Raw genomic sequence first — 18,395 nt, 5'->3', positions numbered from 1 at the left:
AAGATCACCACTGGAATTCTGAACCAAGGATTTGGAATGGACAGAGTTGCTGTGGGTCAGAACTGGCTGAAATGGTGGGAAGTAACCCGAGCGCATGACCAATTCTACTCTTCCTCAGGCATGGAGGGAAAAAGTACTGTTTTTACTCATCTGAAATATGGTAATAGCTAGTATTTTACAAAAAGGATAGTTTTAATGATTTGTTTGACATATAAATATTACATTGCATGTAATTAGTATATTATTATGTATATACAACAATGTATATTGAATAAATTAACAGACATAATATATTAGGTATAAAACATAATGCTCATGTGTGTGCATGCAGAAACCAAAAAATGTGTAACTTTTTTTATTCAAGTACGCTTCCCTATAATAATTTTGATAATTTTATATAATTAGCTAAAATAATCTGAATTTCACAACAGCGTAATGAAATGAGGAGTCTAGATGCCACAGTTAAGGCTTTTAATTTATTAAATAGAATACAATAATGCTTAAATAAAATAGCACATATATTAAACTTCCTTTAAAGGAGGCTAAATTCCATGCAAAATATCGGGAGAAACTGCACCAGTCACAAATGGAGAATACCACACAGCTCTCAGATACTGACGAAGGAATCTAAAAAGTGTCATATCAAGAGATGACTTTTGTGCTCTCATAGATAACTTAGGAACTGTTGGAAGGGAAATACGGCATACTTTTAAAATAACAAAGTCAAGATGTGGCTCAGTTTAGCCAAGGAAATTTATGTGCAGAGGACTGAAAGAATATATGAGTTCTGGAAACACTAGTGAATCTTTTTCTTTCTTTTTTCCACCAAAGGCATGATTCCCTTATTCCTTGGCTGCTAAACAGGTAATTCCCTTGGCTCTCAGTTATCCTGCAAAGCAAAGTGCTACCTGCAGCAAATGCCTTTCCTACAAGCTGTACAGACAAAGCCAACGGTTTCACAATGTTCTTGTTCCGGGATGGGTCTTGAGTTCCACTTAAGTTAACAGCAGAAGATGATTTTGCTGGACTGAATACTGAAGAATCTGAGAAAAGAGGTTGTTTAACTAAATAACAAAAAAACTATATATATTTTATATATAATATAAATGTGTTTTATATATATTATATACACACATAAACATACATATGTTTATATACATCTACATATGTATCTATGCATGTAATACAAACAAATATTTTACCCTCATAAGAAATGATCATGTAACAGTATCTTTTAGGAATTCTAGCAAACATTTATTGAGCATTTCTACAGAGCCTAACAATATAAGAAACTCACAGTAAATCTCTTCCACCATGTTTTGCTTTCCCATAATATCTGAAAAATACATCGAGCACAAAATTTGTTATCTAATTGCTCCTCAAAATAGCCTTGTGGAATAGGCAAGTAAACATCATTACTCTGTGTTATAGATGAGAAAGCTAAGACTAGAGCTTATGTGACTTGCCCCCAGCAAACACAGGGAATAAGCACTGGAGTAAGTTGCCTAAAAAGGCTGTGGAATCTCCATCACTTGAGATTTTCAAGAACAGGTTATCGAACTTCTGTCAGACACTGATGAGTTTGACTTAGGGCAGAAAAAAAATCAAATAGATAACCTCCTGAAGATCACCTTACAGCTCTACTGTCTATTAAGCTATGAAAAGTGTATGTCCATTTTTGAGTCTGGGTAAGCAATGAAGGTATCTGAGTCCAAGTTCTTTGCACAAATTAACAAGCAGCTAGCTATTCCTTAGAGTACTTTACCAAGACAGAAAACTATTATCAGCCCTATTTTGTAGACAGATAAACTGAAGAACAAAACCATTCTAGTATTTTTCCACTATTAAACTGTAAAGCAGAACTGATTCAAACCCTCTCAGTATGGAGATCACTACTTTAACATTAGATGTGTAACAACTGCAATTCCCTTCAAAGAAAAATTATACACTTGGATGCTGTTACACTGACAAACCCAAATTCTTATAACCATAGTAAATGAATATTAATTCAGTTTCTCTGCAGAAACTGATTTACAACAAGCAGACAGAGTAGGCTCAGTTCACCTACAGATGTCTTAGCAAAATGGCAAGGGAAAAAAAAACAGAAGGCCAAGACCAATTTGATCTGTCAAATGCATCCACCCTCAGGTAACACACCGTCCTGGGAAGCAGGGTGGGGAGGAGAGTCTGCCCTGGCGGATGGACTAGTTGAGGTGGAGAACGCACACAGGCTCACCGTTGCTGCTTCAGCAGAAAGACTTCTCCAAGTTCACAGGAAATAGGCTGAAGGGCTAACAAATGTCAGCCACCAGGTCAGGGGCTCTGGAGAGGAACACTAGTCTCTCATTAAAAGCGATATAGCAAATACGTAATGTAAAAGTCTTCCTCAAAATAAACTGTCCAGAAGCTTTGGGTTTTTTTCACCCCTTCTCTAATTTTAATGTATTGTCTAGAAATTTTATCTGTGAAAGTAGATGTGGTGGTTGCTATACGTTTAAGTATCATGCTGGTAGCTTAGCAGGACTTGCAGTACTATCTATTATTAAAATCGTTCATCTCTTTCTACTATAAAACCCTGTTTCTGGTAGCTTACCACCCTTTAAACATCCAGACTAAAGTTCTCTCTTTTGTGTGCCTGCTTGAAACTGAACATGACACTGTTTTACATTTCAGGCATTTTTATATTGCCAATTGTCTTTCCGTGGAAAAGGAACTGCATCTTCCCATGTCTTTTCAAAAGAGGGCCTTGACACTCGACTGTAACGTCATGGCTGTAAAATACTGGCAATTTTAACTATAGTATTTCAGAACTCTCTTACATTCTAATTTCTGTCATGAAATTGCTGTTTCAACGCAGTACTGTGTGTATGCAGGTACGCTATCTATCTAGAGATACTTTCTAAAACTTGAAGATTGCGCTGTTTAGTTACAAAGGCAGACAATGGAAATATTCATAGAACTTAAAAAGGAAAAATGGGCATTAGTTGGCAATAAACTGAAAACAGTTTTTTTAGAAAGCAACTTGCTAACAAGTACATCCCTTTCAAAACAGCAGATAATTCAAGTCAAAGTACAAATAGCTATGCAAAGTCTAAGAGAAAAACCTGAACCTTCATTACAGGCGACACGTCAGAAATCACACCACAGAAGAAAGATACCCTTCCTCCCATCTCCTGGCCACAGGGAATTCATACGTATGACTGCGGCATTATCTTCAGATAGAAGATAACAGTGGGAGGAGATGAAAAGGTTTTGACAACTGTGGCCTAAGAGTACAAACAGTGACACACACAAAACCCAAGCAGACTGAAAATCACACTGAGTGATAAGGAGAAAGCAGTATATAAAAGGTGTATCTATTAACTTGGCAGGTACAATAGAAGACAAAGCTGTGTAAATATTAGATTACTTGTTATTTCAAAGACATGGGTTCTCATGCATCTGCACAGTTCTCAGGCCAAGCTCTGGAAGCCAGTGGATCATGCAATGAAACGCAGATGTGTTTAAACAACACTCTAATTTCACTTTAACAATACAGTTCCCTAAATAAAAACAGGGTTGACCACCTGGGAAAACTGTCTCTGAACATACTAATCAGTGATTACAATTTCATATGAATGCACATGTTCAGTCTTGGTTTGCCATTTTTTTTTTAAATTCCATGTAAGTGAGAAAATATTGTAACAAGCTTGTTTTCCATCTGCATTTTGTATTATTCTATAGAAATACATGTTCCAGTACATATATATCAGCCAATTACAACAACTAAACTAAAAGTTTCCTCCTATTTTTAATTTTCCAAGAAATAATATAGACAGACACAAAAACATATTATAGATAAAGCTGCAATAAAGAAAGCAGTGTAGGAAAAGCATGATGAAAAGCACTTTAGCTATTTGTGATAAATAAATAATAAATGAAATTCAGATGCTGCTTCTTTGTCAACGTCCTTTCAATTTTTATTGTTTCTCCTCAATTATGTCATTTCTATTTTTCTAGCACAGTTACAATGCATGCTAGCTTACACAACACAAAACCAGGGTGTATGTATGGGGAAATTACTATTCTAAGTACACCCTCATATAAAACAAAGTTTAAATAAATAAATAAATAAAAGCTGTCCTGTCCATCCCAAAGGGATTTTTTTTTTTTGGTCAAAGCAAACAATTTATTCCATATACCAAGCAAACAGCTCACTATAGATGTTTAACTTAGGTTTTTTGAGATCCATGAAAAATCAAATGAAACAAACATTAGGAAGCAAAGAATCAAATAAATTAACTGAAAGACGTTGTAATAGTTTTTAACTGGCTATTTGTATGAGAACTAAGCTAATCTTCAACCTCATTTGGCTCTTAATCTTTCACAAAAAATTTTGAAAGGATCCTTCCAGATGTATACACGACTTGAGGTAAATACCCACTTGTTTACGGCGTCCCTAAACCAACAATATGTGAGGTGACTTACCACCCCCAATGGTTATCTTTATAGCACTTTCAGCTCCTACCTGTCTGAGTGAACCCTGATTTGTATCCATTAGCTGATCCACCCTCTGGGGTCGTGGATGGTGACACCGAAGAATTTGGTTTAGCAGAGTGGCTAGCAGCAGATGATTGCCTGCTTCTACATTCTGGAAATGAAGCAGCTACAGTACATATTAACACAGCCTGCCTTCCAGTATGAAAGTTCAGCAACACAGTGGCAAAAGATGACAAAATGTTAAAAGCATGCACAGCACATAAAACAAACAGCAGCAAATGGTAGCATTCAATGAAAATACAGCTCTCGGTTTAGTCAACTTTGTCTTCTAATTAAGAAAACCTCCCTAGGGGTTGTTCAGAGTGCCAGGCAAATACACACCAGATGCTGCAAAATGGCAAGAGCTCTCAGTTCTCAGTTTTCAAGAGATCTGAAAGTACTGGACATTTCCCAGGAAACATTCAGCGACTTCTGTGGCAGAACCTTTATACAAATCATCATATGTTGCCCTTTAAAAAGAAAATCACACTGAAACAAAGATTCTTAGTATTTTATAAAGCTCCAGGGGTGCTCAAAACACTTGCAATCAGTATATCACACCAAGAGCTAGCCTAGTATCTACCTCTTCTGCACCTTTACATTTGTGATTAGAAGAAGGTTTAAAATAATTTTTCACACGAGTTACTGCTGACAGCATTCACCCAGTCACACACTAGCTGCAACTGCATGAACATCAGGAATTTCAGAGAAATAATTCCAAAAGCTGATTCGATTCTTCTCCTGTGCATCTCAGTATACCAGTAGCCTAACTATTGTCAATAATCAAAAAATTTACATATAGTGAAACACTCTCTAACCAACCACAGATTTAGTAGCTATTGTGAACACTATTGCATATGGAAATCACCAGGCAGAACAAAATGTTCCATTGAACAATCTGCTAAATGGTGCATCAGACTGTGCAGTACTGCATGGACAAATCCTTTCATAACTCATAGGAAAATAATGAAAAATAAGGTTTCCTTTTTCAGTATTTGGAACTTTAAAAATAGACTACCAAATTAAACTTTTCCACAGTTTTTACAAAAAGCTCTGTAAAAAATACATCCTCTCAAAATAGCAGTAAACGATGCTTTTAACTGAGAAAAGCAGCTAAAGCCAGGACCCCTTGAATCACAAATTAATCCAGTACTATAACCCCTAAAACAGCTCAGTGATACAATCTTGCTCTGGTGTCACAGTGCCATTCACATGAGAATGTGACTCTTCAGATGTGAATCTAAATCCTTCTCTGGAGCTTTTCCCTTCCCTAGATCACCCTCTTTGGAACAACAGGCACCAGAGCCACTCTGTCTTTCCTGAGTGAAAACCTAGCTGAGGAAGGCAGGTAGTCTGCATATATAACCCTTAGTAGACAGCAAGTAGATAAATCAATCCCTCCTTTAGTATTTGCATGGCTCTAGCTCAGAAATCCAGCATCCACCAGCAACAGAACCCATGGCTACCTTCCTTTGGCATCACAACTGTCATCTCTACAATACGTAATAGCAGTGCACAGGTTGCTCCAGGAAAGACTAAGCCACAGTGTAAAATGCACAGTAAATGGCACGGGTATGCACAGTTTCTCCTTCCATTTCCTTGAGATCAGTGATCTAGGACTTTCTTAACTGTAAGCAGGCACTGGACTGCCTTTTGAAGTGCATGTGCTAAGACTAGTATCAGTGGAAAGCTAATGCTGGAGTGCTTGCTGTGAGTCATCTTACTTCAGGCATAGAAAACAATTAGCAGATTGAGGAACCTTATTTCTTCTACCAAGATGGCTCCACATCTCAAGGAGGATTGATTTAAGGCTCCCAGTGAAAGCCTGGGAGATGGAGGAAGACTATTTATAATTGCATGATTTCTATAAAGACTTAAATAAACTTCTTTGGTAAGACCCAGACACCACTGAAATCAGTAGGAATTTTCCACTGCCTTTAATCAGTAGAAAAATTCACCTTTTATAATATCATTTTAATGTATACATTTTTAATGGTACTTTCAATTTCCTGTTCAATACTAAATTAACACAATCTAAAATCCCTAAGTAAACGGACACCTTAATTACCTTTCCAGCAAATAAGGGGTCCCTTTGACAGTACACCTTGGGAGCTTCTTACTAGGTAGTACTTTAAGTGCTTCTGCTTCTTTGGTTGAGTGGTTAATTTCAGGTTGATGTGATTGGAAAACTCTGTGAAGTACCGAAATCCTCTTTCTCCACAGCCTATACAATTCCCAGAAAATCCTGAAAGAGAAAATGAAACAAAAGGTATACATACAAATTTGTGGTATTCACTAGGAATAAGGCCATTTTAACCTACCTGCACATCTAATTAAGACTGACTGAAGGCCTCCGGCCAGAAAGCTGCTGTAGGTGCCCTCTCAGCATATGCATGTCAGGAAGCAGTTCTTGAAACCGTTCCAAGTCATACCAGCACGTACCAAAATTCTGCCACCAGTCTTCCTCTCTACACAGTGCAGAGAGCAATGACTACTCAGCAGAGTGAAAAATGCTATGATGCCAGGCTAGGAAATTTTGGTAAGTTTTGCTGTTTCACTTCCACATTTGGAGACATAAATATGGGGGCTCCAAGTAGTATGCTTGCTTCCCTCTCACAAAACAGTGGTTAATCCACAGTATCTACTGCAACTTCGTATAGCTAAAGCCCACCTTCATATTTAGTGAATTTTCTCTGGGAGACCTTAAACAAGGCACTTTCCAGTTAAGGTGAACCTTATAACTTATTAAATCTTGAAAAGAATCATTTAATGTCAAATGTTTAGATTTTCACCGTGAAACTTAGGTGTGCTTAAGAATGCCTTTAAAAATCTCTGATCTCTTACAAAAGTAGGCAGAAGACTGCTTTACTGCAGTGTAACTGGCAGAGTTTCATGGCTTCATTGAATTAAGATCTGGAGGATGGGGTCCAGACTGAAGATTATCTAACAGCTTCCATTTCCTCACAGAATACTGCTTCCTGCACTCACCAGTGAAATTTATAGTTTCATGAAAAAATACATTCAGTCTTTTTGACAAAACTGTTTTCCATAAAACTCTATTAATTAAGCCGTTATCTTTACCCTAACTATGCCTCATTGTCATCTTTTACCATGGTATTGCCCAGGATGCCCAAGAGTGGACTTCTTCATCCTGTTTCTCCCCTGGAGGCACAGAACGAGTTCTTCCCTTCTCCCCTGCAACCTGTTACCAGAAGTAGGCATCAGGGTCTCACAAAGTTACTGAGCCACACCTTTGCTCTTAAGTACCAGTTATGCAGGCCTAGAAATACTTAAAAATCAACATCAGCAATACCACAGCAGAGTCATGAGTCAGTAGGCTCATTATCAAACAATATCAGAGATGACAGACGGAGACAAAGCTCTGGAGGGGCTTACCAACAAAGACAAGTAACTACTACATTCGATCACACTAAACACCATCTGTCTGCCTATCAGATGTTCCTTATTGATTGCTTCTTGACATTTCCCCTGCTCAGTGGGGAGCAGGGAGCAGCTTCTCTGAGGATGACAGTGTGCACGCCAGAGAGCACCAGGATCCCAGTTCCCCAACGGTACTCAGCAAGGACACACCACACCACAGCTCCCTCCATCCTGGTGGGATTTCTGCAACAGGTCTGAAAGGTTTGCAGTAGCATTTTAAATAGGAGTAAAGGAGAAATAATATTAAAGGTGATAACTACCAAAAGGAAGTGTTTTCAACAGTCATGTGACACATTGCTAGGTTGGAACAGAATTTGAGCAGTGTGGTTAAATATGGGTAATTATGCTTTATTGCAATTCCTCCCCTGTTGAAAGGTCTTTCTGATTATACTCTAGGCAGCACAGTAACTGGGAGAGAAAGGAGAGAGTGAATTCAAAACAGGTTGAAGGAGCCAAAATACATTAAATCATTTTTAGCACCAGTTGTGAGCCATGCAGGAAATTTAGGTGCATATGCCTGTCTTCAACCACCAAAAAAGTATTCTTGTATTAAACTTTAAAAGCTTATAAATATAACCAGCTATGATGTAAATAATTTTTAGCTATGTGTTAGTTTTTGAGGACTAAACTGTCCTCACAGCTCCTATTGAAGATAATGTTCCTGGTGGAGCCAAGGGTAGAATTTGTCCCTTAATCCACAGAAAATAAATAGCTCACCTTCTACAGTTGTATATTTCTTCTTAAATGAAAATGCTGTAAGCATCAGTAGAGATAGAAAGTATATGGATATTTCACATTTAGAATTCCAGGGCTGCAATTGACTTCTGCCCACACAGAAGCTTTGATTACGGTTAATTGTAGAATTAGGGACTTTTTTTAAAAAGGGCTTTTAATCTATGGATTTAATTCAATAAAAAAAAGCCTCTCCTTAACATATTTCTCACAGAACGGCATTAGCTGAAATCACTTCAGGTAATTTTGAAATGACTTTCTCTCTGAATTATTATAGCAAGAAGAACAGAAAATCTCTTACCTAAAAGTGCATTTTTTCCATGATCATCTGGCAAAAACCTCTTGTCAACAGCGCAGACTAGAATGTGCTCAGGAAGGTTTGGAGACTTGGCTCCGACTAACAGGAAGCCTGCTGGGATATCAATTTGCTCCATGCACAGAGATACTAACCGTAAATCCTTGCCTGCTTGACAAAAACCTAAAAACGAAACCAAAACAAAACAGATAAATTTTTGAATGTTTGCTTTAATTTTCTTTTGCATCCACTGCAAACAAATGGGATTTCCTCCACAATTTAAGGCTGTAACTGGGGGTTTTAAAATAACTTTTTCAAGGGAAGTAGAGCAATTTGAGGCAATATCATACTACTGTCTTAACATCCCACTGCCTTCAACAGCATCTGGTTGGGTCCCTGACAAAGAAAAAGAACCAACAGCTCAGGCTTTCAGAGATGATGGCTAAACATTACAGCACTGTGTTTATAGGGATTAAAAATCACCTGCCTCTTTTGCGGTCACAGCATATTCAGCTTTATCATATTCCTTTTCTTGAGCAATGACAGGTGCCAGAAAAGGTAACAGTCAGTTGGTTTCCTCCACAGCAAAGGGTACAATCCCAAGGGGCTTTCTGATTTCCCTTGGATAGAAGTTAGTGAAAACACTTCCAAATTTTCATAAGGTTACATGTTGTGTTCCCCTCCAGTTCTCACTTCTCCAGCTGCAAGAATGATGCTACAACAGTAGGAGCCTGCCCTTGCACCTCTCCTAGGAATAGCTAGTGGCAAACTCCTCTATTTCAGGTAAGTATGGAGTCCAAAGATACCACACATTCCCTCATGGACCTTCTCTCTTTTGCTACAACCACATGTGCTGATGTACACAACACTTGCATCTGCATGATCCAGTATTTCAAAATAAAGGAAATCAAATTCATAATGTATATTGTTCTAACATTGTTGAAAACAAACACATTGAATCTGAAATTACTGTAGTACCTATTAAGACATAAGCTATTAATGCATATTAATTACACTTCATTTAAATATTGTTCAAGCAGTCCATAGTTGTTACAGAATTTTTAAAGAAAAATCAAACCACTGGAAGAAGACACTGACTAAACATACAGGAGAACAATGAAATCACTGCTTAACCAAGAGGTATCTGAACCATTATTAATATGCATATCTGCACTCTTACCTACAGGTGATAAAACACATAATTTAAAACTTCAGTAAAATTGGTGGAAGCAAATTTTATCATTGTGATTTCTTTTTTTTTAATCTCAAAACTACTGGACAAAGAGCAGGCACAAAGTGGAATGTAGAGTCAGTTATCATAAACTTCTCAGCAAGCAGCAACTTGTTAAAAACATGGTCCGACACATGCTCAGTCTTGGGCCTATATGCAGCCTCTGCTGAAATATACCCACTGTTGACAATATAGGCAGGCAAGAAATCGGTAGATAAGGATTACGAAACAACAAGTGTGATAAGATTTGGAGACAGATTTAAACTTATGTCTTTAACAATTGCAGTTTAGCCTTGTCTCTACCTAAATATTTTCTCAATAAAGTGCAAAGAGTGACTAATAATTTTCTGAATGAGCTGATAGCTGATAGCAATACGAGGATGTCAAAGACAGCAGAATTTTGGTTGTCAACATTGGCAACAGTTACACTTCAATATGAACTTGCTTTCAGAACAGGCCTATGACATTCAGAGTGCTGAATATCATACAAGAAATTTAAAGCCTTTTTGGATGCTTGTGGATTTCAATGTCCCACTCAGATGAAGCAATGCTCAAGCATTCCACAGGATTTGGGGCTAAGCAAGGACTCTGCTAACGACCCAGGCTAAGAAGCCATTTAGAAGCTGTGCTGGCAGGATCTTCAGCTACATTTTGAACAGCTTCACGTCACCATTTTGGATGAATTCCAGGAGAACCCTAAGAAACACACCACAGTATCTTAACAAGGTGATGTGCATTACTCAGTAACATCTTAGTAGTCTCCACTGAAACAAAGCTATGCATCTTAGTTCGACATCACCAGCAACAGCAACCTTTTCTCTGAGAGGCTAGTGACCCGAATACATTTAATTTCTCTCACCATTTAGGATACATAGGGCTGTACTGCAGAAATGCTGCATCCTGCCTAACCTGCAAATAACTCTTAAGATTCACTCCCTGCATCTTCTCTTACTCCACCCAGAGTACCCCCTCCCAGAGGCCTTCCACATGCCTACATTTCCTTCTCCTTTCTCAGTTTTCTCCTGCATACTCGTCTGCTTTGGTCAGTGAAGGGTGTGTGCAGACCGACCAGGTAGCACATGCCCTCTGAATGGCCAGGCTGTGGAAGAGAAGAGGTATAATTACTCTTCTGCCCTAGAGGATGCTAGTCTGGAGACACTGATGTTGTCTAACTAGCTCCTGGACTTTACAAATGTTGCTGAATTTCAGTATCTTTAAGATCTCCAGCTTTCTGCCAAATGGAGCCAAAAGCAGCTACCGGCTTCCCGACAAACAGGCCACTGTACCTGCAGGCAATTGCATAAACCTCTTTTTCTTCGGAAGCCAGCCGAACAGCAGCACTGACCTTAAAAGCAATTTCCTTCGGGTCCCCTTCTGCAGCGATCCCGAGGCGGTAGCAGCAACAGGGGGCAGCACAGACAGAAACTCAGAGCCATTCTCTGCTCTGCTTTGGGGACTGAAAAATCATTCTTCTAGTTTTTAGTTCCTGCTGTTTTTTCAAACTAAACCAGAAAATCCCATGAAAGAACCACTTAGGTGGAAGCAAGTAATTCACTGCGGGGAGAGGAAGGAGGGATTATTAACTTTCTCTGTTGCATTCTAATAATAAAGATATATTTTCCTAGCTAACAAGCAACTTGGAGACCTCAACCTTTTCTTTTCTCTTTTGCATGATTTTGCATTGATACTTAATTCTTTGTGAGATATATTCATTCCAATATTAGGAAAGACAAACCATGACCTCCCTGTGAAAGTATTTTTATGGGCACATAAGCATGACAAGGAAAAAACCTCTTGAGCCACTGAAAAAACATTTTCTGTTTATTAAATTGTTTATCAAGATGTAATTTTCAAAAGTAAAAACACATATCTGAGCTGTTGTATTAAAAAAAAAAACATCTCCCAACAGGATCTCAGCTTTGTTTTTTAAAAGAGTAGGCATTTATATTCTGATTACAGATTTGCAGATACCAAGAGCAATCACAAAACAGAATAATGAATAGCTTTTACAGACATTATCTGCATTTCTTTGAAAGAAAATTCAATAGCTTTTTGCTTCTGAGAAGCACATTTGCATTCTCTAATATCACTTCATTTAGGTTAATATGGTCTGATCTTTTTGAAAATGAAAATGTGTCAGCAAAATTATTGACTCCTAGAAGTCTTGGTATCGTCTTAAAAAATGAATATTTTTCCCCTACCAAAAAGCAAAAACACTACTTTTCCCCAGTAGCAGTCTGGGGTACCAAATTCTTGTTGTACTGCAGTAAATGGGATATTTGCATAAGAAATTAGCTTCCAAGAATTACATATGAATTACAGGTCACTGTCACTTGCTGTTTTAACTTCACAGTAACTGATCAGGTGTTAAGTACCTGCTTACCTAATTGCCTCTGAAACTACCTTGGCCGTTCTTTAAGCATCAGGTAAATTGAGGATTTACTAACAAAAGGAAGGTGCTACTATTGTGTTTCACACATCTTGCATAAAATGCTATTCCACAAATTAGAAATAACCTGTTTAAAGCTACAGTAAACAAGTGGTTAAGAACGACTCCTTGTATTACTTTGTTGCATATTTGAGATACTTCTATGAAGTATTTTTATTGAAACCTTATTTTTATGGAAGAAATGTTACTCACATTGTTCATCATGATTTTTTTTTTTTAAAGGCCCCGAATAAGTGAATTCCCCCAAATACTGTTGTTATTTTTGATTTAAAAAACTACTTTTAAAGCTAATGATGAGGATCAACTACAAATGCCCTTTATTCTTTTCAACAGCTAATTAACAGGAAAGTTAAAGGATCTAATATTATACATAGCTGATGAACATCCAACTAAACTATCACTTGTGAGGTATTTATTTTTTACTGATAAATAAAGGCAGTAAGATCTACTTTATGCACATGTGACTGAATTCAGCCACCTGAATATAAGAAACAGATCACTGCAGAAAATAATATGATTATGACATAAATCCTGATTTCAGCAAAACAAACAGCACAAATGCCTTATAAGGGAAGAGATTTTACCCAATCTGTGTTCAAACCTGGGAGACAGGTTTTGCAGCAAGAAGAACTGTAACTGCAGGTTCTAGTTCCTAGATTCTGATCTTGGATCAGCAATTAAATACATTCTCAGTTTAAAGCATCTAGAACAGCTACAGTGACTTCAGTAAGTCTAACATCATTTTTTAGCATTTTCCTTATGCTATTTATCTTTGGAATTAAGTAAGAAAGGAATATAAAAAATGGCAGTGATTGTTTCTTATGTCTCTGGAAGGACCTGTGCATGAGAAGAAAGATGATCTATCAAATTAATATCTTACTGAGATATCTTACTGCAGAGTGAATGTTTGGAAACCTGGGTGTTTCAAACACTTAAATGAAACCGTCCTGACATATCATTAGAAATATTTTGAGAAGATGTATTTTCCTTTCCTTTTCCAGATACAGAATCCCTTCCTCTCAAATCAGCTCCTTGAAGAAAACACTGAAGAGAGAGATAGACTTTGTGAACTCAAAATTGTAAATTTGACTGATGAGTAATGAACAATCCTCAAATTCTGAGGATACAATAGAGCAAAACTCCTTCCAAGGTACCTTGATCATAAAAAATAGATTAAAAAAAATCAAAACACAGAACTGCACACATGAAGTCTTCTTCTTCCAGGACATACTAAAGAGCATAATATAATTAACATATTTTATTAAATACAGCATAACTAAGCATAATCTTCTGATATACAATTTGCAGCTAAACCACAGACATCTTTACTGCAGTCAGCACTTGATAGCTGAGTACCTATTTGCATTGCCATGTCAGGTAGGGCAGCCTTGCAAAGCCATCCAGAGTAGAGGGTGGCAAAGGTATTGATGGATATGGCAGAGTTTGCATATGAAGAAAAAGGTCACCTCTTAATCAAAGGCACATGCATTTACCTGGAAATTCACACGTAATGTCTTTGTTCGGGCAGGTGAACACAACCAGAGACCACAAGAACACGTGAACATTGGGTGTATAGAACTAAGTAAGATTTCCTGATATCATATAAAAAGTTCTTTCACAGTTGAACAAATGGTGCCCTTGGAGCTAGGTAAGGTTTTCATCCCTATTCCCACTACTGAAAGGCTCTTCCAGAACTCTGTCACTAACAGCTGAAGAATTCTCAACTTTTAACCTGACCATTTTATCCACCCATTAGATTTCCGGCTACAAGACCCTATTGGCATGACTAGCTCTTCTTCCTCCTTAGTGTTTCATCCCGGATGTATTTAGAAGGTGTAATCATATGTCACCTCAGTTTTTGTTCTGGCAAGTAAAAAGCTTCTTATAACTCCTGCCTTTTGAACGTCCTGTTGGTTCTCCTCTATATCCTATCTAGTTTATTTTACTTTTCATTAACAGAAGTGATTAGAACAACTCATGTTCTCCACAGGAGATTTTGCAGCACCTTGTACAATGCCATTATTGATTCTTATTCTCTACTGAAAATATCTTCCAAGGAATACATATTATACTTTCTCCTTCTCTGCTCCTCTAAATTACAAGCCCTGAAAGATTGCAAAACCTCTTATTCACAGTCACTAACTTAAAACTGAAGAACAGTTTCTCTCAACAACTTCCCCCAGTTTCCCACAGCAGCCAGTCTTTCTATTTCTTTGTATTTCAGGGAACTGGAGGTACACTGTTACAGAGAGTAAATAGGCTTATGTAAGCTACATTCAGAAAGGACAAAGGCAAAAATGTCAATGTTTGGCACCAATTACAAGAAAAAAATTTCTAAAGATTAGCAGAAGCTGGTGCTTACTTGTATCACTGCATGTAACCACACACTACAGTAAGGTATAAAACCATTCTACAAATCACAGCTTTCTATGGTCCCTACGTAAGAAAGCCCGTAATTCAAGAAGATGTTGACTAAAACGTCAATAAGGTTTAGGGTCTAAGGAGAGGGGTTGTTTGTATTCAGGAATTAGTGGGGGGAGGGAGGTTGGTTGTTTTTAAGAGAAGCCCATATAACAATTATGAATAGATCTTCTTTCTTTAAGGAATAGTTTTATCTTCAGAATATCACAATTATGTGATAGGATGAACCAACTACATAAAGTTTACTTAGTTCAGCAAATACATTCACAATCATCTGACTCTTGATCTTCAACATATTTAAAAAAAAAACCAAAATAGTACCATCAACAATTTTGCTCATCTTCAACAATAATCAAGAAAGCTCAGGGTAAGTAAACAATAGCCAGCAGACAGGAAAGACAAAACAGACATGCTTCCACTACCTGTTTTATAAGGCACCACGGGTTAGCTACTGCAGCTGTTCCCATGAAAGGAACTTTGGGAAATGACCATCTTTGGGGAAAGGGGGTGCCCCCTACCAGCAAGAAGCTTCTCATCCTTCTTATCCCCCTAGCAGCCGAAGTAACACCTGGTCTCCATTTTCTCTCTCTCTAAACTCTTTCCTTTTGCCTCTGACAGGCCCCTGTTCCTTGGAAGCAACAAAATCCAGCTTTGCCAATGCTTCTGAGAAGCCTTCATATATAACCACTCTATGAAGAACTTAAGAAATGAGAACCAACCATACTGATGCTTACTTAAGCAACTGCTTCAACGTCTGTAAACCAATGACTACCAAAATAAGGAGCTTTTAGAAACTAACATGAAGTGCCACAGTGAGTGATGCTGCTTTCAAATAATATATTCTATTTTATATCCTGAAAACAGTTTTCATCTTCAGAATTTTCTCAGATCTAAGGCTCTGATTGTAAACGATTTTTCCAGACAGACTTCCTAACTCAAGAGTTTCTACCTTTGAAAAGCACACACTGCAAATAAGAACTAATTGTAAAGATCACTTCAAGTAAAAGAATGGACACCAACCATCAGTAGTGCAAGATCCTTCTGGGGCAGGTTTTTGTGCATATGGAATTGGTGGACTACTTGAATCTGACATGTCTTCATCCTCCTCATCATCTTCCATTTCATTAACAGCTTGGTTGGTAGGAAAGTCCAGGTTTCCATTTTGTGAATAGCGATGTACTAACTCTTTATCCAACTCTTCCACCTTTGGTTTCACATCTGAACGAGAATACAGTACAAAATAAATGTTTTGTGAGTATTTGTACCTATCTCCCTTTAAAATAACCAGTATGCCACACACTCTCTTCGAAGAGATCTAAAATTCAGATTTTGTGCACACAATTAACTGCAGTGGGTTTTGTTTGTTTTTTAACGAAAAGTATCCCACCCTTTTCTCATATAGAAAAATGACAATTGAAATGTGCCATACTTTCATGGTTACCTTCCGGCAAGAAAGGAGGCTGGTCTGAATCCAGGTACAGTTGTGAGAAGATGGGCCGTGGGACGACGCTGCTACATCTTAAAGAAGCTTCTATAGAGTTATGAAGAGCTTCTTCAAAACGGGCAGATTTTAGTTGCCCTGCATAAGAATTCCCCATGATCTAAAAACACAAAGAAAACAGTTAGTTGATAAGAGGATGGGAAGTTGACAAGTTAAATCTTTTTAAAGTTCAGCAGGACAGACATTAGCAGTGACTTATAAGTAGTAATAGAATATGCCGTGAAAATAACACCTCTCACTAGTACTGCATGTTCACATTTCTCTGAATCCGTTAGACTCTGTAACCTCTTATTTCAAAAGCAGCTCTTAGCACACCTCAAATACAGTTTTGTGTTTTCTGCCTACCTTTTCTGTCAACAACCTCAAGAATCTATCTAGTATAGAATTAATAGAAGGTAGATAAAGTTGTTATTATTTTAGAATTTTCAGAGTATACTACAAAAGCAAATATGAGGGGTAAAGAAAATTAAAATGTGTACTTCGCCTTATTTGCTGATTGTCTAATTGTGTGTTTACACAATTTTACTTGTGGGCATGCTACTGTCTGAGGAGAAACCACTATGTATAGACATCCAATAACTTAAACTTTTCATCTTATAAATATTAACTCAAATTATTTGGAAGGTAAGTTCTCAGTCTTTTCAGGGATCTTCATCCCTTGTCTTCAACGCAGTGCTATGATTTACATCCTAGATTTTGTTATATGCATAGTTCAATCCACGTAAGCCAGATCGTCTAATCATACTCTTACAACGTTTTTCTTGTTTTTTAAAAAAGCATCCAACCCATACACAGCAAATGCTGTGAAATGTTTTATTTTACATTACGTAAATAATGTGTAAATAATATGTAAACAATCACTTTACACTAGTGAAGTGATAACAATCATTTAAATATCTACCCTGACAGTTAACATCTCAGCTTGCTTGTATCAGTGATGAATACATGAACTTAATAAAATATTCAAGCACAAACAGAACTTCAGATCATTACTTGTTTTACCCCCTTAGGTGACAACTTACAGCCCACAGCCTATTTTATTTGTGTCCTCATCTGCAGACCCTCAAATGTAAATACTTAGTAGCAGGAGAGCCATGGAAGGTTTCCCAACGAGCTGATGGGAGACTTGCTGACAGGCAAAAAGTTTCCACTTTGCTGGGTCATTATATTGTACAACAATTAAAAGTAACAAAGTAACAACAACAATTGAACACTTTCCAATATTTAGAATACAAGACTGAATTTTCAGAGAATTTTATTTCAGAGTTAACTTTTCCCTGGTTAGATAGAAAAGCATAAATCCTTATAACATTATCTTTGTACTTCCCTGGTCCTATGACCAGGAAGAGAGCTTGACCAAGAAGATAAGTAGTTATTCAGAAAATCTACAATTCTATTCCTAGCTGATCCCTGGGCTACTCGAGACCTTCAGTGCCACCTGCAGAAGGGCAGCAGTAACACCAACCTGCTTACAACAGTGTTTGAGTACTCCTGGTACAGACAAATATTTAAGATCTAAATATTACTGTAATACTCAAATACTTAGAGATGAAGCTCATCTAATTACTTACCCCCTACCTGGGAGATAGGCTTAGTTTCCTCTTTAGAGGCTTTGTGCAACTTGGATAAATCATTCCACATCTGACTAACAAAGTTTAAGGCGACAGCAGTTTCCTACCCCAGCACGAAGCCACATGAAGATAAACAAAATTTCCTAATGTAACAGATATTTCTGTGATACATTACTGAAGACAAATAGATTGTCTCCCTTCTTTGCAATTTTCATTAAATATTTTTAAACAGCAAG

At 37.4% G+C, this 18,395-nt stretch overlaps 1 protein-coding gene across 1 annotated transcript in view; it reads right to left on the bottom strand.

Moving 5' to 3' along the window:
* GREB1L (GREB1 like retinoic acid receptor coactivator) overlaps positions 1-18,395 on the bottom strand; it is an 80,217-nt gene that overhangs the window by 48,868 nt on the left and 12,954 nt on the right. Inside the window, exons 2-6 of the mRNA XM_062570213.1 lie at positions 16,529-16,688; positions 16,108-16,305; positions 8,993-9,169; positions 6,587-6,763; positions 909-1,043 (exon numbers count right to left, since the gene is read on the bottom strand). Coding sequence (XP_062426197.1) covers positions 909-1,043; positions 6,587-6,763; positions 8,993-9,169; positions 16,108-16,305; positions 16,529-16,685 — 844 coding nt within the window. The 5' untranslated portion in view covers positions 16,686-16,688. The remainder of the gene's footprint in view (positions 1-908; positions 1,044-6,586; positions 6,764-8,992; positions 9,170-16,107; positions 16,306-16,528; positions 16,689-18,395) is intronic.

Source organism: Rhea pennata, chromosome 2, assembly GCF_028389875.1.
Source record: "Rhea pennata isolate bPtePen1 chromosome 2, bPtePen1.pri, whole genome shotgun sequence".
NCBI lineage: Eukaryota > Metazoa > Chordata > Aves > Rheiformes > Rheidae > Rhea > Rhea pennata.
The sequence above is the reverse complement of the archived record's forward strand: the minus strand, read 5'-3'. Positions and strand labels throughout refer to the sequence as shown.